At 41.8% G+C, this 21,990-nt stretch overlaps 1 protein-coding gene across 1 annotated transcript in view; it reads left to right on the top strand.

The window, feature by feature from the left end:
- SNAP91 (synaptosome associated protein 91) overlaps positions 1 to 21,990 on the top strand; it is a 71,578-nt gene that overhangs the window by 395 nt on the left and 49,193 nt on the right. The window contains exons 2-4 of the mRNA XM_072333841.1: positions 352 to 511; positions 19,072 to 19,214; positions 20,338 to 20,413. Of these exons, the coding sequence (XP_072189942.1) occupies positions 382 to 511; positions 19,072 to 19,214; positions 20,338 to 20,413 (349 nt within the window). The 5' untranslated portion in view covers positions 352 to 381. The remainder of the gene's footprint in view (positions 1 to 351; positions 512 to 19,071; positions 19,215 to 20,337; positions 20,414 to 21,990) is intronic.

Here is a 21,990-nt window from a genome sequence, read left to right as displayed (position 1 = left end):
TTCTCGGGGCGGGGGGAGCGGGCGGGCCGGTGAGGCGGTGGTGGCGGGGCAGGTGATATGGGGGTAGCTTTCCTCCCCAGTTCTCCCCCCTCCCCCCCCAGGCCCTCATTCGCCGTTTGTGCCGTCTTCCTCTGTTCTCCTTATTTTTTTCCTATTCCCGCAGTGCCTGAAATCGCCCTTTTTTTTTGCCCCAGGCAGCCGCTCTGGAATTGTCTGGCGAGGCAAACGCTCGCGCAGAAGGGCGGGGGGGGCGAGTGGGGGGGGGCAGAGGAGCTCTGCGCGGTGGCCCCCGCTTCCCCACGGCCCGCAGCCCGCGAGCCCCTTCCCCTCGCGTGTTTTCTGCCTCTGCAGAGCAGGCAGCAGCACGAACGGCAGCCGAAGATGTCGGGTCAGACGCTGACAGATCGCATCGCAGCTGCTCAGTACAGCGTTACGGGATCGGCCGTAGCCAGAGCCGTCTGCAAAGCCACCACGCATGAAGTGATGGGGCCCAAGAAGAAGCACCTAGACTGTAAGCATCCCTTTTGTATCTGCAGTGAAGACCCGGGGCTGAGCTTGCGGCCCTCTGGGATGCGGCTTTGCGTGTTCTTGCTACTGTAATCCATCTCGTGAGTAGAATGGGCTGTGAGAAATCTCCAGGAGACGATGAGTTATTATTGCATTTCTTCTCGTATTGCATAATACCACTCTTTCAGCCATTTTTTTTCCTCTTGACCTCTTGCCTTTCATCTAGGAAGGCAGTGCAAATTGCGCCTTGTAGAGCAGAGCCCCAACCTGGGAAGGGGGTCGTGCACATGGCAGAATGGCATGTGCCTGCTGCTACCTCCCCCTGCCCCTGGATAAATGCTGTGACAGGAGCGTGGCCTTTCCATAGCAGTCTTCTGAAGAGCTTAGGTGATGGTGTGGTGGTCAGCATTATGCTGTGGATTGGAACGGCCTTTGGAGAGGAAAAGGGCAGGTGCTGAGGCCTTAGGCATCTAATGGCAGCTTTGTGGTCTGTCTGGTGCTTTCTGTCATGTTTTATTGAGGATCTCTATAGGCTTTGTTTCAGAGATATATTGTCTGTTCTGGACTTGCTGTAGCTGGTTAATGCATGAAACAATGTTGAAGTCAAAATGTTTCTTAAAAGGCAATGAGCTTGTAATGCTTTGTCTTGACAATTCCTTCTTTTCAACCCACTCAACTGTCAGGCCCTTCTTGGAGGCACCAAGGAGTTAGGATGGTGAAGGTACTTAATTGTATGATGATAATTGGCTTTGTTCACCATAGAAACTGTCCAGCTTTGGTTGCAAGATATCAACAGTGGATTTTAATGATGCCTAAAGTAAATGCTTTCCCCCCTCCCCCACCCCTCTTTTTTCTTCTTTGGAAATGCTGGGAACACATGGTGAAAAACACTCAGAAATAAAGATGAGTATTGTATCAAGAAGTCTCTTAGCTATTGTCCATTCTCAAGTAATGTTGGTGCAAGTGCATGTAAACACAGTTCTGATGGCACTGTATTTCTTCAAAGAAGGTAGTATTACTTCTGGAAAGTAATTACAGATTTTGGTGCTAATGATTTCATGGCCAGCCCTTCAAGTGGAACACAGCATGTCAGCCTTCAGCCATGTCCAGCACTCCTGTTTATATGGTAAAGAGATACTGAGTGTACTCAGCAAGTTTGTTAATGACACCAAGCTGAATGGTATAGTTGACCCAATAGAAGGAAGGGATGCCATACAGAGGGACCTGGACATGCTCAAAAAGTGGGCACATGGGAATCTAAAGAGGTTCTACAAGGCCAAGTACAAAGTGTTGCACTTAAGTTGAGGCAATCCCAGATATGCATATAGGTTGGGAGAATAATTCATTGAGAGCAGCCCTGGACTTGGAGATTCTGGCGGATGAGAAGCTGAACATGAGCTAGCAGTGTGCTCCTGCAGCCCAGAAGGCCAACTATATGCTGGGCTGTGTCAAAAGAGGGATGACCAGCAGGGAGAGGGATTGGGCCCTCATGAGGCCCCATCTCGAGTACTGAGTCCAGGCCTGGGGCCCCCAGTCCAAGAAGGACATGGAGCTGTTGAAGCTGGTCCAGAGGAGGGACACAAAGACGATCAGAGGGCTGGAGTACCCTTCCAATAAAGAAAGGTTGAGGGAGTTGGGCTTGTTCAGCTTGTGGAAGACGTTGGGGAAACCTCATTGTGGACTTCTATACTTGAAGACAGCTTATAAGCAGGATGGAAACTGACTATTTGCATGGTCTTGATAGTGATGGGACGAAAGGGAATGGCTTTAAAATGTATGAGGGGAGACTGAGATTAGATGTTAGGAATAAATTCTTTACTCAGAGGGTGGTGAGGTGCTGGCATAGCTGCCCAGATAAGCTGTGGGTGCCCCAACCCTGGAGGCATTCAAGGACAGATTGGGTGGGGCCTTGGGCTGCCTGATCTGATGGGGAGAAGCCCTGTACATGACAGGGACTTGGAACTAGATGAACTTTAAGGTCCCCTTCAACCTAAGCCATTTTGTGATTCTGGTTTAGCACCATTGACTGAATACTGACTTGAGTATAAACTGTTGTTAACATAGATCTGCTGTCTTAATGTCATGTAATCTCTCTGGTTTACTTGTATGTTAGTAAAAAAAAATCTTTTGATGAATGTAGATAATCCACCGACTTGAAATTTCTTGGTTATTGGTATTGCCTGTGTTGATGTTTGGTAGCTGTCGACACCTCTCAGTCTGTAGGCTGTGTATGGCCAGTCCTACTGTGTCTATTACTAGAAGCGTTAGCTTTAAAAGGGAAAGAAAACAAACAAACAAACAAAAAGCTTGGCTCTTGTAATTAAAACCATGATGTGTCTATGCAATATTAATGTGCATATATTCTATACACACATGTGCATGCACACAATTATAGAGAAGCAAAAGCGCTATCTGGAATAGGTAGGACTGAAGTGAGGAGTGAGGTAAAAATAATTTGCCAGTGTTGTAATGAGGTCTGGAAAAGAGCTGTGCTTGGATATTGATGCTAGTATTATTACTTCAGAAATAAGACTGGGGCAGACTGAATCCTGTAGTGTTCCTGTCCATTTCATGCCCACCTACATGTGGGATAGCCATGAGTAAGGGGAGGAATCACTTCCTGGGAAGATGTCCGTGTTCATTTTATCTTCTGTTTTCCAGACTGTGTGAATTAGTTGAGCATTCAACTATCTGGGATCATTAAAGACTGAGTCTTGTTGGTGGGAGATGCATACATTCAAAATTTTGGGCTATCAATGAAAATCAGGTTCATGTTTTAGAAGATAATGTATTCTCAGGTTCTTAAACCTGAGGCATCTCCTCAGCACTGTGAATTGTGAAACAGCTCCTTGAACTCTGGTGTCTATCTTGCGAGCAAGTGTTAGGATGGGCCTGGTGTTGTAATGAGAAGCAGATGCCCATCCCCTGTCTGCATGCAGGAAGCGCTGCAGGTGGGGGCTGTGCTCTGAGTTGCATGGCTGGCTGCATTGCTGATGGACAAGTAGCAGAGGTGAGCCAGGGGAAGGGAACAGAAGGTAAAACTTACCTTAAGTTCTGAGTTGAGGCATGAAGGATTTTGACAACGAAGGCTTTAGTTACTAGAGATAACATGTGAGGTGATAGGAACAATGTGTTATTAAAAGCTGTAATTCTGCTATCAGAGCAGCGGTTCTGCATCCTTATGGATCACTGTAATTGTGTTTAGTGTCTTGGGTTGTGTGACATGACACCTGGCTGCTACCTGCCAGCGTCCCGCTTAGCATCTGGGCTTTGTAAATGAAGTGGAAAGGTCAAGCATTGAACATGAGTCCTGTGAGGATGGGGCACGATGCCTGTCCTCATGTTTGCTACAGAAGGCATTAACTCTGGAGGTTACAGAAAGACAACGGGTGGGAAGGTGTGTGGGGAAGTTGTTTGGTTTTCTTTATAGTTTCTTGTAAATAGTGCTTAAGTAGTGGAAAGTTGCTCTCAGGGCTGAAAAAGCATGATTTGAGTGTGAGTCCATGTGCATGAGGAAGGGAGGAAAAAAGGATAATGAAGTGTTTTCTGTGGACAAAAGCTGAGCTGCTTCATGCTTACCTTGGCGTGGCTTTCTGTACTTGCACAGCTTACAAGTGCAGGCTTTGCTGTGGATGCTGCATTGTGGCTGTCCTTTGGCATGGACTCTGGGTGCTGCACAGACTTGTTATGTAAGGAAGAAGTACCAAGCGTGAATAGGCTGCTTATATACATTGGTGACATTTACCACTTTTTTGAATTATTCCAGCTCTGATAGCAGTGCAAACTACCACTGGAAGTTGTACATTGAACAAATCCCAATTGTCTGTGAGGGGAAAAGAAGCATAAATGTAGGATGCAGAGATGGTTTGGAGCCAGGCACTGCAGCTAGCACATTGGAACTCTGATCCTTTTGGACTTAAAAATTGGTATCACCCTTGCTGTAGTGCCTTCATTCCAACAGAGGCCTTAAAGTCTGCACAGTGATATGGATTCATCTCCCTCTGCTAATTGTGTTGTGTTAAATAAATTGCAGTTAGATACAGCAAGTGAGGAAAGCATTCGCATGGTGAGATGAGGATTAGCAGCGTGGTTTTATTTATGTATTTACTTTTGAAGTGGTGAAAAAGGCTATTGAGGAATTTGCGGATGTGATATATATGGGCTATGTTAAGGATACATGAGCTATGGTCATTCAGCTGTGAGGACAATACTTGTGCACAGCACAGAAGCTTCATTCTCAGCGTTGTTATGAAAGCTGTGCTAATGCTTTGCTGGGGGTTTGATAGTGGGGAGGCAAAGCAAGCATCCAGCCTTAAATGAGGGTGGCTCTGAGGGCATCAATAGGGATAAGTTTTCAGAGAAAGGACATGTCGTGACTTTCAAATGTTAAAACATGATAGATGCGAAAAAAAAAAAATAAAAAAAAATAAAAAAAAATCAATGGAGCTCTGCTCAGACCTACTTATAAGGATTTAGCTGAGAAACAGACCAGTGATCTGTCAGTTAGGGAAGTGAAGTGGAAAGCAACGAGGCTGTTACATCTGTGGTTGTTTGTAACAAGTTCCTGTTTCTGAAAAGGATCAGAATGGTTGGGATTTTCCTTATGTTGTCAGTGAATTATTTTGCAGCAGGAGGAAGCTCTGGAGTGTTCAATACTGTGTCTTACATGGCTTAGAAAGACCATGTAATGTCTTCTAACTTCCTCAAACCAGTTTTTGTAAGATCGAAGCCCTTCCAGGGGGCTGATCAAAAGCTGGGAGGTTTTCATGATATGCAGAAGCAAAGATGAGGATTGAGATGGAATTTTCTGTGACTCTGGAGATGACTTGTGTGCATATTGTAGAAATAGAAAGCATTTGCAACTCAAGTCTAATTTTGCCTCTTTGTATGTGGCTGAAAAAGGCTCTGAAAAGAGATACGGTTTAAATCATGTTGGTAACTGAAATGTGGGGCTGGTGTCGGTGTTTTGCTGATACGGATACTTGTCTCTGAAGGGTTTTTGCCTATATCCTGCAAACTGAATGGATGACCTAATGAGTTTGAATTACTGTGGTCTCTAATGCTGAAACAGAAATGGTGACTGACCAAAAGTAATGGGCTAAGCTTTCTTCCCAGGCTCAGTAAAGAAAAAGGTACAAGATATTATTGTGTATAATTACATAATTATATATCTCTAGCTGGATGGCTTTTGTGAAAAGTGGAGGCCAGCAGAGCTATCTTCAGTTACTTGCATCAGTGCCTGCTAGCATTAAATGAAGTGTGTATTTCAGAAGCTGTTTGCTGTTGAGGTGCTTTGTGCTACTGAAGGGAGCAGCACAGACATATGAGTGCTGCATTGCTCTGCAGTCCAGGTGATGCTTTGTCTGGTTGGCTGTGGAATTACTCTCAAAAAATTGCCAAGAATCTCTGCAAAAGCCAGGCTTTATCCTTCACACTCTACTAATGAAGCCACTACAGTATAAGATAGTGAGGTATAAAAAAATAATTTGTCATAGCTTCTATATATGAGAGAAGTGGTTTTCAATGAAGATCAGTTTTAGTACAGTGTCTTGTTTTTGCTGTCACAGCTAGGATTTATTCTGAATTGTGAATTTATTCTTGTCAACCCAATGAGTCTCTCTTTCTCATTGGAAAATAAACATTCCAAGCAAGCGATTCTTTACTTTAGTAGGCCATTCAGTAGTGGATAACAGATTAGCACCTTTTTCCCCTGAAAGCTGTCATCATCACTCTGTGGTGATTAGCACTCTGGTTTTGTGGACTTAGCTCGTGTCCTGTCTGCAAATGGTTTTGAAGACTTGCTTTACTTGGAGTTATGTAGATCTCTAAGTAGGACTACAAACAGCTGTAATGGGTAAGGGGAGCTAATAAGAAGTCTTAGCTAGTCTTGAGCATCCCTATGACATTACCTCTGTTCCCATGTTTGCCTCATTGAAATGCTGTTCTTGAGGCACGTGTACCAAGAGAAGGTTCCCCTCTTAATTAAGGTAAGGTTTGGCCAAGTAATAATTTGAAGGAATATGTTTGAACCTGGATAGAAGTTTGAGTTGGGATTCAGAGGCAGAAACTTGAACAAGATCACTTGATCTTGTGCATCAAAACTATTCTGTCTTCTTATGGTGCAGTGCCTAAGGAGAGGGAGGACAGGAAACAGAAGAGTGGGTAAATAGTGTAATATTAAACATCCTTTTATCCTAACAGTGTAACTTGATAAAGTCAGATTCATTAGTCCTACCCTTCCTCCCCTTGGCTTTTCAGCCACTGAAGACATATTCTCAGTCTGTTTTCAACAGTCAAAATCCTTCTGTTAGAGATGCTTTGCCAAGGTCACGAATGACCAATTTTGGGACAGGTTGGGTCTTTCTGCTGTAATGATTTCTGTCAGCAGACCTTTATAATGCAGCAGTCATGCCTTTTCTGCTTTCTTTGTGGTCCCTTGCTTGTGAAATGGTCAGTATGATATGGCTACTTTTCCATTATATAAATGAAGTCTAGCATTTTCTGATTCTGCACAGATGAAAAAAGTGTGTGATTTTTTTTTTTCTTTTCTTCTGGAAGAGCAGAGCAATAATACAGTGACCCATCCATAGTTTTCATCACTTCTATTTCATGGTTGACTATCTCATCACATTCTTGTAGTGTAGAAACGCTACATCCCTGGGCTGCAGTGACTGACAAAAACAATAATTAAAAAAAATATTTTTCTCTTTTATTTCCTGTTGTTTGACTTGATCTGTGTGTCTAATTTCCTGACCTGGCTCTTAAGTCAATCTCTATGCGCTCACCTGAGCCTGTCCCACTAGTGAAGACTTCTGTGTAGTTTCCTAGAAAGTACCCTGTTGGAGGGGTCCTGTGTCTGTGTTTCTTGAAAGATCCTCTGAAGTGCTTAAAAGTAGACTGCAGTCAGGATAACTCTGAAGGGCACACAGAATTTTGGATGCTATTCAGTGCTTATTGCTCGATGGAGAAAATGGCAGTGGTGAGTGATACTTCCCCACTTGGTGTTCTCTCTCTTGAAGTCAACTGACAGACTGAAGAGTTGCTAGTCTTGGAATTGAGAGGAGACTGTAACTGAAGAGAATGATTTGTTGTACTGTTAGTCTCTGCTTCTGAAGAAGTGATAATATAGCAGAGGTACACCTGCATCTGGTGTTTTTTTTGCTTGTTTTCAAGATACTTGAGACAACTGACACTCTTTGCACTTTACCTTTTCTCCAGTATTGAGTGTCCATGGCAAGGTGTTGGCAGCAGAGTGTCTGCACGGTGAGAAGAGCCTGTCCTGGGCCAGATACAGCCACCACAGACCCGTTGTAGGACATTGCTGAGCCCAGGGGCTGAGCTGGACACACCTCTGGGAAAACATATTTAAGAAGGAACAGGAAATGTTGGACAGGCAGTGAAAAAGTGAGAATCAGCAGAGGAAGCACCAAGTTCAGAGGTGGAGCATGAGGCTCATGGTGCTGCTGGAGCAGATGTTCCCTGCAGCCCATGAAAGAGACCACCCTTCTCACACAGGCCACCCCTGCAAGCTTCTCCATTACTAAAACTGTGCCACATATACCCCCTTGTCCTCAAGGAAAAAAAAAAAAAAACAAATGAAAGGTCTCCCACAGTCAGTTGCAGACATATGGTACTGCTGAAGGCATCCCTTAGTCTTTCTATAGTCTAAAGATGAGTCAATTGTACCAAACAGTATCATTAACTTAACATGTGCTGTTCCTTTTTGGAGCTTATTTTCCAGGCACAGATCAGAATGTTGATAAGGGTGGAAAAGGACAAGTTCTGGTGAGTGCATAGGGAAAATACCACAGACACAGAAGTAGTCACACCAGTGAGTGCCTGATGAAATCACCAAACTTAAATACGCAACATGCAGATTAGGAAGGATATTCTGCCCAGGTTTCAAATACCATGAAAACTGAACAGCAAGGACTAAAAGCAAACTGGGGAATCAGGGTCAGAGTCTCAGCACAAGGCTTCCAATGTACAGAAAAAAATGTGTTATATAGCACTAGTCTGAACCCTAAACTCATATGATATGAGAAGACTTCCTAGGAGCTTTGCAGGCACTGATTCTTAGCAAAGGGTTTGCAACAGTATTTTTGTTCCCTTTTGGTCAGCAGTATCAGCAAGATTGCAGTATAAAGCTGGTAAGTGGATGCTAGAGCATCCCACTCCATCAGACTCAGCATAGTTGCTTAGCTTCCCTACTGGTCAAAATTTTGCTTGGATTAGGGCTTGGTGGCTTAAATAAAACCTGAATAAAAGAGATGTTGTCAATTGCTAGAAGGCAATATTTGGCACAGGCTAGCTTGTCACTTTGTGGAGTATGGTTATGTCTGTTTTTTCTGGAGTCTCACAAACCACATGGTAGACTGTTAAAACTGTTTTTAATACTTCTAATCTTACTATTTTGATTGTATTTAATTCACTCACAAGACATTCTGAAAAACAGTATGAAGTATGTTTTGAAAAGGTAGGTTCATAGAATCACAAAAGTATGAGTTAGAAGGGATTGCTGGAGATCATCTAATCCAGCCTCTTGATAAAGCAGGTTCCCTGCAGGAGGTTGCAGGGGAAAGTGGATGGGTCTTGAATGTCTCTAGAGAAGGGGATTCCACGTGCTGTCTGGGCAGCCTGTTCCAACGTCCATCCTCTCAATAATGGTTTTCCTCATGCTTGTATGGGACTTCCTTTGTTGCAGTTTCTGCACATTGCCCCTTGTGCCATTGCTTGCTGAGCAGTGCTGAAAAGAGCCCGGCCCCACCCACTTGACTCCCACCCTTTAGATATTTACAAACATTGATAAGATCCGCTCTGTCTTTAATTCTCCAGGCCAAACAGTCCCAGGTCTCTTTCTCAGCCTTTTCCTTTGAGAGAGATGCTCTAGGCCCTCAGTCATCTTTGCAGCCCTCCTCTGGTCTCTCTCTAGAAACACTATCTTTCTTGAACTGGGAAGCTCAGAACTGGTCCCAGCATTCCAAATGTGGTCTCACCAGGGCAGAACAGAGGGTGAGGATCACCTCCCTAGCTCTGCTGGGCATGCCCTTTTTAATGCACCCTGAGGTACCATTGGCCTTCTTGGCCACAGGGCTACTACTGGCTCATGGCCAACATGTTGTCCACTGGAGCACCCAGGTCCTTCTCTACTCATTCTCAGTGGATCAGTTCCTAACCTGTACTGGTGCATATGGTTATTTGCCCTCAGCTGTAGAACTCTGCACTTGCTCTTGTTGAACCTCATAAGGTTGTTCTCCAGGTGACGCTGAGTGGTAGCACAGCCTTCCGGTGTGTCAGTTGCTCCTCCTGGCTTTGTAACTAGCAGTCAGTTCATGACTATAGTAGTCAGTGGGCTGCTTGCAATCATAAAAATTATCCTCTTCAGAATGTGAAACTTATTTTTGCTGCAGTACTTGGCAGTTTTAGTCTACCAGAGAAGCAATATACCATCAGCCTAACTAGTTCCACAGATGGTGTTGGATGTCAGCCTTCAAGACTTGACCATATCACTGTAAATATACATGGAATATGGTGTTTTCTGTGCTGCTGGCAAATGGTAAAATCCACAGGTCATCTGAGGCTTACAGCTTATTAATAGGCACAGTATAGCAAGAGGCAGCATACTTTATTACTACTGACGTCCAGGCTAACCAAGTTTAAATACCCTCCCGTTTCTCCTCCCTGACCAGGGTAATGTGATTTCATGCATTATTTCTTTTTTTTCTTTTTTTTTAGATTGTATCTATACCTCATTCTAGTCCAATGAAAGGAATTGTATGCTGAGAAGTCCTGATGTCATGCTAATGTTGTGTATTTTTGTAACATGTAATTTGGCCATTTGAGCTGACACATTGTGTCAGTTGATTGCCCTTGCTAGAGACTATTTTCTAGCTATTGATAAAAATCAAACGTGTGTGTGATATTTCTTGTGTCAGGGGGGGTGGGGTGGGGAGATCAGGAGGGAGGAGGATGGTGTGAGTACACAGGCACGGTCATGCTTGAAGGCCACCTTTTGGTGTTCTGTGCTTCTAATATATACTGAGAACTGCAAGTTGCTGCCAGGATGCATCTGTAGCTTGAGGCTAACTGGTTACAATCAACCCTTTTTTTCTGGTTGTAAGCCAATATGCAAAATTACCACAGGTAGACATCAGGTTGGCAGGAGCTCCCAATGCTGTATTTGGGCCACAGAGCTCTAGCAAAATGATTCAGCTGTGTTTTGCCAAGGTGGTTTTATATATGGGAATGAAAAAGAAGGCATGGGTTTGTTTGTTTGTTTTCTCTTCCTTAGCAATTTAGGAGATGAGGTTATAGCTGAAATGTGAAACACTAATAAGGGCAGATTCAGGAGGCTGGTGTCTGCTTGAGCTAGGATTGTTCTACTATTTCTTTAAAGGACCAGAGAAACATGTCCTTTCAAGAAAGTGTCTTAAACTTTGTGCTCTGTTAAAGAGGTGGGACAAACTGTGGCATGACTGCTGACAGTATACTTGATTGCTTCAAACTGGGTCTTGGCTTGGCGCGGCACGGGCATGGATGACACAATGGCAGTGGATGCTTCCATAGCAGATGGTCAGCTGTTAGCCTGCAGAGACTGGCAGGCTTTTAGTGCCTGTGGCATAATTTCTGTGTATCTCTTAAGTCTGGTAGTTTACAGAATGTTCTAAAATGGTACTCCGTAGAAATGAGAAGAAGACATGATTGTTCAAAACATGAATAAAACATAGTGACTTGTTGCCCACGCTCTTAAAATTTATTCAAGTCAACAAGTTTGTGGGGAGGTCCTCAACATAAGACAGTGATCTTGCCATGATGCAAGACTTCACTAGCTAGAGAATGCATCTTTACATGTAATTAGAAGTAACCATATAGATGCACTTAAGTGGGAGCTCGAACTGTTTTTAAAGGAACTCTTCCTTTCACTTCTCATTTTAGAGAGTGTAGGACTCGTATGAAAGGGGGAAGCCAGCTGGCCTGTTTCCTGGCTCTGAAAGCTGCTGTTTCTCATTATGTAGAGGTTGAATATAGACACTAACTTTAAGAAATCATTGCATCAGTTCTTTAGCAACCCTGGATTTTTAAAACCCAACCTTTTCAAATGGAGACTTGGGTTTGGATCTTACTGCATGGCTCTGGAATCCAAAATGCAGTCATAGTGCCTATAGCTCTTAATCCAAGTTTTATAGCTTCATTTAAATGCATTTACAGGGGAATGTACATTCTGCTAAGGGGCAGAAAGCCAGAGGAAGTCAGCGTATCTCATGTACCAGTATTTGAAAACAAGTACAATTTATCATGACTCAATGGTTCATTTCTAGCTTCTAAAACAGCACTGTTTTCATATGTGAACCCTGCCTGTGACTTCCTGATGTGTTTCTTCATTCTAAGCCTTGGCGAGTCTTTCTGGTTATGCTAAGCTTTATGCAAATATTCTTCCGTTATTGTGAATGGCAGCAATATTAGCAGGCAGAAGTTACAATATTTACCATAGGTGAGGGTAAAGAACTTCCTGTTGTTCACTCAGAAGCTGGAAAATGCTTAGGCAGTATTATGAAAAGTTACCTTCCAAAAACTTAACTCTACAGCGTGCTTAGGAGTTTAATTGACACTTCTTGGTATTTCAGTCTAGAGATCTGCCTCTGCATGAAGCTTTGTTGTCTGGATTTAAGCCTGCATGACAGATTCCAACTTCCCCACTGCTCAGTACTTGATAGGAGACTTTCACTGCCGGTGGCAAGTGCATCTTTCAGATACAGTGGTGGCTTTGGACTGTTAGATAGCAACTTACTGCTGTCAGCTTGTTTAAATGTTACTAGTCCTAACTGCATCCTCCACTTCTCAGGTGGATATTCCATTGAGATTAGCAATTATTTTATTTTATTTTATTTTATTTTATTTTATTTTATTTTATTTTATTTTATTTATTGTAGCATTGAGTGATATGCAGTATGTGAAAAGCTTCATGCTGAAGAATTAAGTCTACTGGTAGATTGTTTCTCAGCACTTCTGAAGCTTAAACTCATCTGGCTGGCTGGCAGAAGCAGAAGATTCTGTTAAACTGCTGTGATGCAAGGGAATGATCTTCAGGGATCTGGACATTTAGTTTCATCCTGTTGTATTTGTTCTTTTAGCACAGAGAGGGTGCTCCTTCAAACCCTAAAGGATATCAGTCAGCTTTTTAAAACCTCTTTTAAGGAGCAGTACTCATATGTGAGGCAGCCTCCTGCTTTTAGGAAGTCTTGCCATCTTTTTATTTATTGCTTTATAGATGTGAGACAAAATGGATTGAAATGATTCCACTGGTGTTAAAAATTACTTGCGGATGCAACAATGCTTCAGTGTGCCTTGAGGAGAGTTGCATGCTGTTGCACTGACTACATGGGCATTACACTTGGTATCCATATCCTGTAGGTATGTCCACATCTTCAACAAGGTTGTCCACATAGTTGTGAGCATTTCATTTGCAGTTCAGAATTTCATCCCATTTTCAGCTGCTGGTGGCTTGTCTGTTCAGTGGAGCGTGAGGACCCTGGTCTTACTTGTTGTATTTTCAGTCACTATACTAAAGATTATATCATCATGTGACACCCACTAATGAAGTAGCTGGACTCCAATAAGAATTCTACTGAAGCAGCTGAGTACATGAAGCCCCCTGTCTGGATACTGAAAGCTAGACCTGTCAGCCACTTGGTCTGACTATTCAGCTCACCCTTTTCTAATGTCGTTGCATGCAATAGCTAATAAACATAGCCCTGAAGTTGCTTGTATGTTGTCTAATCTCCACCCTAGTTTTTTTATTCTTTCAGTACATAGCAACTAAATAATGCAACTAAAACATCAGACTTCTTCCAATGTATTTCAAGGTTAATTCAGATTTGTACTGGATTACAAACTGCTTTTCTGGGTTAGTGTAAGTTACACTTCTACAGGCTAATTCAAAGGATATGCTTTTTCTGAGGAAGACAGATCATCTAAGGGTAGAGATCACTAAAGAGAATTTGTTCTTCTCAGCATAAAAACGACAGCAATGTAGCAACTCAAACAGCTTGTGCACCGTGCCTTTATTGATTACCACTTTCTGCCAGGTGTGATTGGATTTTAAGATCACCACGTATAAAGGCTAATTATAAAATGCTGGAGGGCAGAAATTACAGCAGATGACCCCATACTGATGTGGCAAACACACTGAAAAAGGAAGGATTGTGTTTTTGTGGTGTTCTGGCTGAAAGCTGCTGCTGGTGGTTATTGATAGTCCAGTAAACAACCATGTGATAGGAGTTACAAATTGTTATAACCAACGTTTAATGTTAGGCGTTGTTCACACTCATGGAAGGATAATCACAGGCCACAGCTGGAGTCCTGGTATTCAGTTACAGCAGCAACCTTACAACAGAAAATTTACTAGTTTTTATCCTTCTCAGAAATTATCTTGCAACGGTACATTCCCTCTAAATTTGTTTCTGTGTATCATGCAATATCTAGGACTCTGTATAGTGCAGTACAAAAACAAGCAACCAAAAGGTTGATGGCTTTACTGCTTGCATGGATGGGGAGAACAATGTTATACTTTGCAGGAAGTCAAATAAATGCTTTGAAGGCTTGGGAGAAGATTGGCTGATGCCAGTGGCTTTGTTTTCCTTCTCTAACTGAATGTGCATTTTGGTTAAGTCTTCCAGATTTGAACTGGTTAAGGAGCTGGCTTGTAGAACGAGGTATAAGGGTTGCCATGCATGACAAGAGTTATTGTTTATGCAAAAAGTTATTGGTCAAATGGTTAACAGAAAGCATTCGCCTTCTAATAGCAGTATTTTTTTTTCCAGTATGCCGTATTAAGATAGGCTGTGGAATGGCATTTCTCCAAGGCAACTGCTTTTGTGAGCTAACCTTATCACTTGATGTCCACCAAATGCAAGTGGCATTTTGTATATTTTAAACTATTAAAAGCTGCCTGAAAAATGTAGTACAAAGGCAATGTGTTGCTCAGTTGCTATTTGTGGTAAGTCATTAAAATGCTGAACTGATGTGTTCAGCTCCAGAATAACTTGATAACTTCTGAGAGAAGGAAAACTCTTCAGTATTTGTCCTTGAGTGGAAAAGTGTGTGCATCTATTGAACTGGCTGTGGACAGGGTTATGTGGAGGGAAGGGCTGAAACTGGCATTCTGGAAGAGAGGAAATGAGCATGGGGGCAGAGATTTTTCCTCTTTCCCTTTGCTTACTGTCCCAGTAACTTAGACAAATTCTTTAGCATTTGAATTAGAGTGAATTCTATGCAAATGAGGTTCAAGAGTGAGCTTCTTGCTTCTTTGAAGAAGATTCTGTTCTGAATCGTTATGGCTTTTCCTACTGTGAAGTCACTTGACCAATCTTTTGTGGCCGTGAGCTGGCCATGAATAGCATCTTTCTATTTTATTACTTTCATTGAGAGAATTCAAATGTAAACAGTGAAGGCAAAACGTTCTCCCACAGTCAGTGGTGCAACACATTTTGGGCACTTTTATTTTAAGTAGAAAATACACGTAGTTTATGGAACTTGAAGTTGCCTGTGACAAGTGTTCTTTTAAGACAGTATGTCACACCTCTTTTGCATTTTTAGTAGTTAGAAAAACTAAGCAAATTAGGGCTGCATCTTTTCCAATCTAGTAGAACGCTGCTTGGCAGTTGGTTTCTACATTCTCCTTTCCAAGCGAGCTTCACTTGAGCCTCTGAAAAGGACAAATATTAAATGCAACTTAATTAATATTGTTAATTATTGTTAATAGGGATTTTTAAATTTTTTTTGCATATAACTTAAAGCCTTGTTGTGGTGGAGAAGGAAGGGTACAGGCTGTATGAAAGTGCACTGGATAAGATACAGCTGTCATGGGATCAAAGAACTTGGGTTGGAAGGGACCTTAAAGTTCCAACCCCCTGCTGTGGGCAGGGTTGCTAGCCTGTAGACCAGACTGCCCAACGCATTATCCAACCTGAGTTTGGATGCCTCCAGGGATGGGACATCCTCAGCTTCTCTGGGCAGCTGTGGCAGTGCCTCACCACTCTCTGAGTAAAAATTTTATTCCTAAAATCTAACTGAAATCTGTTCTCTTTTAGTTTAAAGCCGTTCCCCTTTGTACTGTCACCATCAGACTGTGTAAAAAGATATCTCCCTCCTGCTTGTAAACTCCCTCCAAGTACTGGAAGGCCACAATGAGATCTCCCCAAAGCCTTCTCTTCTCCAGCTTCCTGAACCTTTCTTCTTAGGAGAGGTGCTCCAGCCCTTTGATCATCACTGTGACCTCCTCTGGACCCTCTTCATTAGCTCTGCATCCTTCCTGTACTGGGAGCCCCAGGTCTGGGCACAGTACAGTACACACATTCATGAGGGCAGAGCAGAAGAGGATAATTCCCTCACTTGCTCTGTTGGCCACCCTTCTGACCGTACACTAGCTTTGCTTCTCTTACCTGAAAAAACTGCAGATATCTCAAGACTGGGTCAAAAAGTGCTCTAGTCAAAGAGTTTAAAGGCTGGTGTTCAGATTTAAGTTTTGATGTAGAAGAATTGCTATCCTTTCTTATGATTTTCTTTTTTTCTTTTGTATATTAAATTTGCATTTGAAGACTTAACTGGAAAAGTATATTCAAATCCAAATGAAATGTATAATTCAAAAAAGGATCTCTAAACTGACTGAGTGTTAAAATATCAGCTAGCAAGATGTGAAGAGAAGAAATAGAAGTCATGTGCTGTGATTTGGCAGTTTTAATTTAGTCCTTTAATTTAGTCAAGTGAAGGATATAGGTCTTCACTCTTCAGTGATTCCACTTTCATGAGTGTCACTGAAAGAACTTCTGTGATTGCTGTAGAATTCCCATTTCCTTACTATGTAACTTGCATCTAAACTTAGTTTCTGGGAGTGGGGATCAGCTGTCAGTGTATTTGATATGTACGCTTGCAGTAGTAGAAAATTCACTGTGAAGGTACCTTTAATCCTCATTCATCCCACTTCTGTGTACAGCAGACACAATCAATGTTGCAGGACTGTTTAATATTGCTTCTGATGTGCTGTTCTACATCTAGTAGTTTTTATTATCTCTTTCATATTAACAAATCCGCCTGCGACTTGTGTCCTGCCAGTAAATATCTGGATCAGTTTTCCTCAAACCTGCTGGAAGCTTGCTGAAAGCAAATTAGTTTTGCTGATTCTTGTCTTGAAATTCCAATCAGCCACAAAACAAACTCAGTTCAATAAATTCAGTTGTGCTTGTCAGTGGTGCCAAATGCTGACAATTCCTAATTAAGAGGAGGCTTCCTTAACTCTCTTTATGATGGCTGAAAGGTAACCAGCCCTGGATGAATTAACTAGGTAACTCACCCATTTTTCCATTTGTTTTTTCTCCTGACTCAGATGACACACAGCATCTTCATGTGGTTTACTTCTTTTTTTGCTCACTGAAGGATTTACACTCAAATTTAATCATACCCCTCTTCTCAGTGCACTATAATTACTCATGTCCTAAAACATTTAGAGCTGCAGACGGTAATGCTGTACCCTCCAGCACTCTGGAGAGGATCAGAAGTGACTGAGTGGTTTAGAAGCAGTTCTGCAGCAGCACATATGGATCGTGCATTGCAGCCTGCCCTGATGGCAGTGCTGTGGGTGGAATCCCCCATGGTTTCATTACCTAACACCCACAGATGGAATACACAGCGTATACCACCTCTCCCCATGGTGAGCTACGTACTGAAACTTAAGACTTGCAAATGTGATGCATGTTTCCCTTGTGAGAAAGGCAAATGCTTGTCTGAAATAAAACCTCTGAATGGGGTGAACAGACAGCAAGCAGATTGCGACTTGCTTCTAGGCCCTTACTGACCAAAGTCTTCTGTAATGCACTTATCAGCATTACAGAATAAAGGATTATTAGCCCATTGTTACAGCAAGATCAACGAGAATTGTGAGCCTGGTCTGCTTTCATTCAGTAGTGTGTCTTTACTACTGTACTTCTTAGACTGTAGAAATGCTTCTTTCAAGGACAGGATTACTGAGGCTGCTGAAGTTCACTGCACATTTCAGGACGTGCTCCAAATACACAACGTATACACAGAAAAATGAGCAAACACTTCAAAGCCGAACTTTGCTTATCTGTAGCTGTAAACAGGTCACTCCACGGTCAGGAAACTGACAAACTGCAATTTCTATTTTCATTCAAAAAGACGGTTGCTAATACAACCACTACTGTGCTGTACTACTGAAGAGTACATCTCAACTGTGTGCATCTGTTGCAAACAAGGATCAGTCACAATAGCAGGTCTGCTTCTAAGGTAGAATATCTGTTGTCACTGAATGACTTGAATAGCAAGATGAGAATTTCTAGTTGGGGGCAGGGAGGGGAGAAATATGTGGGAGATCATTAACAATGGTTACTGCCATCTCAGGGAAAAAAGAAAAAATGAGCATTTTCATTAGTAACAGATACTGATTAGTCTAGGAGTTAAACTTTTTAATTTTTAACTTATTTTACTTAGGCATTCAGTGGTTAAGTCTCATCCTCACAATTAGTTCTGTGTTTTGAGCTGTTTTTGTTATGTGAAGTCTTCTCTTGCCAGGACTGTGGCTGGCTTTGCACAGGCTTTAGTCACGCAGTTGTGGTATGCAGTTTGCAATTGTGTTCCCAAAACTAGGTAATAGCTTGTAAATAATAATTGCCAGATACTCACCAAGCATCTGTAGATAACAAACATAGTAAATCCAAGATCCTAATAGTAGATGTGGGATAGATGTGGGATAGAGATGCTAGTGGAAAGCTGCTGCTCATCTGCTTGTGGTTAAGTATTTATCTTAATTTCAGGTACAGCCATGTGCAAGTGTGCACTTTCCTAATGTACAAGATCCAAAGCCATGGCTTCTTCTTGTTCTCTTTCTCTGAATACACTAGTATCTTATTTCTCCTGCATAATGACTAGTTGTATGTAGAGGACTCGTGCTTTAGTAGAAGCTCATATCTATCATTACTTTCTTTCCTGATGATGAAAAGGTCTTAATGCATATCTGAGTGCACTCTTTTGCTCTAGAGGTATGTAAACACTCTAGGAGGTGTGCTGTAGCGTGCTGATGAAAATCTAACCTCTGAGATGACTAGAGTATCTATTTCTGGTGATAAGTCTTCGGTGATATGGCTAGATTCAGTGTGCTTGACATACTACCTGTAAGCAAAGAATTTTGTAATACTAATCTAACCCAGAGACAATGAACTGCCACAACTACCTTGTAAACCCACAAGCAGTAGTCACATAGTGTTCTGTACCCCACAGTCATTTGGGATGAAGATGGGGAAGAGTTGGGGCATAGCACAGGTCACAATTGTTGGAAAGGAGAGCCAGAAGGCATCACGGTCTGCTTGTACTACTCTAGCCTCACAGATTTTCTTTCTTTTATTATTATTATTATTTTAATTTACAGCTTAAGCACTGAATCTGCAATTTGTCATTGCCATGGCCAGCAGCCTGGTGGTCTGAGAGCTTGGCCATGCTGCAAACTTACCTGTCTTATTTGTAGCACCTGACACCTTTCTTTTATCTCTCCTACAGACTTGATCCAAGCAACTAATGAAACAAATGTGAATATTCCTCAGATGGCTGATACACTGTTTGAGCGAGCAACAAATAGTAGCTGGGTGGTTGTATTCAAAGCCTTAGTTACCACGCATCATCTCATGGTTCATGGCAACGAGGTAAGCGGGAAGCTGAAAATGTTAGTTGTGGAAAGACATCTTTCAGAACCACTAAGGGCCTGAGAAAAAGGGGCAGGAATTGTTATTTATGACAAGCAAGCTTCCAAACTTACCTTTAGCATTACAGTTTAAGTAGGAGGCCTGCATTGTCACTTACATAACTATGGAGTTAGAGCAAGGAGCAGCCTGCCTCAATATAGTGACCGAATTTATATGCTCTCTGAACATAGAGCTATGCAGAATTAAATACTTCTTGGTGCTTCTGTCTACAGTGAACAAAATCTAAGGAGAAGCTCTGATGTTGGTTTTGCATTCTTGATGGCCCATATCATGTGTGTAATGACAGGTTCTGCTATTAATGGCCTTTTATGGCCTGAAAGACATTAGAGAATCAAAGCTGTTGTCTGAGCTTGTGTGTAGCACTGTCCAAACAGCCCTTTCAGCATGACTGTTAAACTCTTCCTAGACCTGTAAATTCAATTCAGTAGCTTTCTGGATTGCATTGTCTTTGCTGTTGCTTTTTATTGACCTGAATAGATTGATGTGTCTGTGCAAAACCAAAAGCATTAGTATGATACAGCTCCTTCCTGGCAGTGCATGAAGTATTTTCTTGCAATGAACTTATCTGGTGCTGCGCAGTAAACTTTTTCCTCCTGTCCTATGTTTATGTTACAACTTTGGGCCAACACTCTGATTTGTTTTCCACGATTGTTTCAGTCTGTTGGCCCTGGTTCTCAGTATGAGACCTACTTGTACTTAGGCCCTCAACTTTGCTGAAATTGGGGGCTGGTGGATCGAGAAGTTGGGACATGCTTTTTTGCAAGCAAATAAATCTTCTGCTTCCTCAGATCTCTTTGAGAATTAGCTATCGTTACTTCTCCCTCCTCTTGGTTGATGTTTAGTACGGAATCTATTTTTTTTGCATCCTCTGTATTAAGATATTCAGTAGAGATTCGGGCTAAATATAATTAATCTTGATGGAAAAGTTTTTGAGAAAAATATAGTAGGCTACCACAAAAATCTGCGTTTTCATGTGTCTATACTGGAACTAGGCTAGTAATCTTGCTAGGAGGTAGAAAGTCTGCAGATATAGGCTATGATAAGAAATAACTTTGTGTTGCAGAGATTCATTCAGTACCTGGCATCTAGAAACACATTGTTCAACCTGAGCAATTTTCTGGACAAAAGTGGATCTCATGGTAAGCCTATTCTTGTCTGTTACCTTAATAAGATCTTAAATAAGATACTATTGTTAATTTAGTTCTCCATTCATAAGAAGCAAATAATATTAAAAGGATTCAGTAGTACATTTTTAGAACTACTTAATACAGGAACTCAAGTGAAATGAGAGCTGCAAGATCATTTCAAAACAGTGTTTCTCAGTTCCTGCAAAATCTTCATTCAAATAGCGGAACTGTAAAATTACCTAAAAAGTGCTGGATGAAATCAGCTATCTGCTTAACTCTTATGTGAATAAAAGAAAAAATGAACAACTTATTATTTAGGGCTGGGTTTTTTTTGTATTTTACTCTGTCCTAAATGGTAATTAGTTTAGGGACATGGTGCTTTTTAACTTTTGTCCATAAATCTTTTGTTTGCAAATAAACAAACCAAAAAATTACACCAGAGGAATTATCTGGTTCTGTTTTGAATATCAAACTTAAAAGGCTGAAGGAAGAAATAAAGGACTTGCTTTCTCTAAAGTTTTTCTAGTCTGCTTTTCTAGTTTGGTTTTGAATTATTAGTGAATCTTCTTGATTGTTGGAAAAGCTTGTTTGATGGTCACTGTTATAGAGAGCAGAGAAAATGTAATTCTTCAGCTGTTATGGATGTTAGTAGAATGTATGTAGAATGCATGGATGCTAAATAGGCAAAATAAAGCAATACCAGGTTTGTCCATCTCTTATTGGAGGCGTGTGATACCAAGAACACTTGATCATCTTTTAGAAATGATAACATAGGGCAGGAACAAAGCCCCAGAATAGTAAACCTCTGTCAAACCAAAACAGTATTTGGACATTCAGTGGTAGTAGTATTTAGCAAATGTGAATTCTGTCCAGTGCATGCTATTGTGCACTTTGTTGCTCTTTAAACTTAAATTGGAGTTTCATGGTTAACGCGTCACTGTGTCATAGATGATGAGGATTGATTTTATGAGGAAAGGTTGAGGGAACTGGGCTTGTTTAGCTTAGAGAGGAGAAGGCTCTGGGGAGATCTCATTGTGGTCTTCCAGTATTTGAAGGGAGTGTTTAAACAGAAGGGGGAATGGCCTATTTATGAGGGTGGGTAGTGATGGGGCAAGGGGAAATGGTTTTAAACTAAGACAGGGGAGGTTTAGGTTAGAGATTAAGAGAAAGCTTTTCACATAGAGGGTGGTGGCAAACTGAAACAGGTTGCCCAGGGGGGTCGTGGATGCCCCATCACTGGAGACATTCAAGGCCAGGCTGGATGAGGCTCTGGTTAGCCTGGTGGTTGGCAGCCCTGCATATGGTGGGGGAGTTGAAACTAGTTGATCATTATGGTCCTTTTCAACTCAGGCCATTCTATGGTTCTATGAGGCATTACGAACTGCAGTAATAAACATGAGGTTGCAGAGATGCTTAGTGTTGAGAAAAATTAAGGAAAAATACATTTGATTGTGAAGTTGAGGAATGTGGATTTTAAGGAAGATAACAAAAAAGGATCAGTATGGAAGAGGATGATGGGTTACTGTATATACTCATTTCAGTAACGTAAAGAAGAAACTTCAAGAGAAAAAAACAAAAGAAGGATGGAC

The sequence above is a fragment of the Excalfactoria chinensis genome, chromosome 3 (genome assembly GCF_039878825.1).
Source record: "Excalfactoria chinensis isolate bCotChi1 chromosome 3, bCotChi1.hap2, whole genome shotgun sequence".
In the NCBI taxonomy this organism is placed as follows: domain Eukaryota; kingdom Metazoa; phylum Chordata; class Aves; order Galliformes; family Phasianidae; genus Excalfactoria; species Excalfactoria chinensis.
The sequence above is the reverse complement of the archived record's forward strand: the minus strand, read 5'-3'. Positions and strand labels throughout refer to the sequence as shown.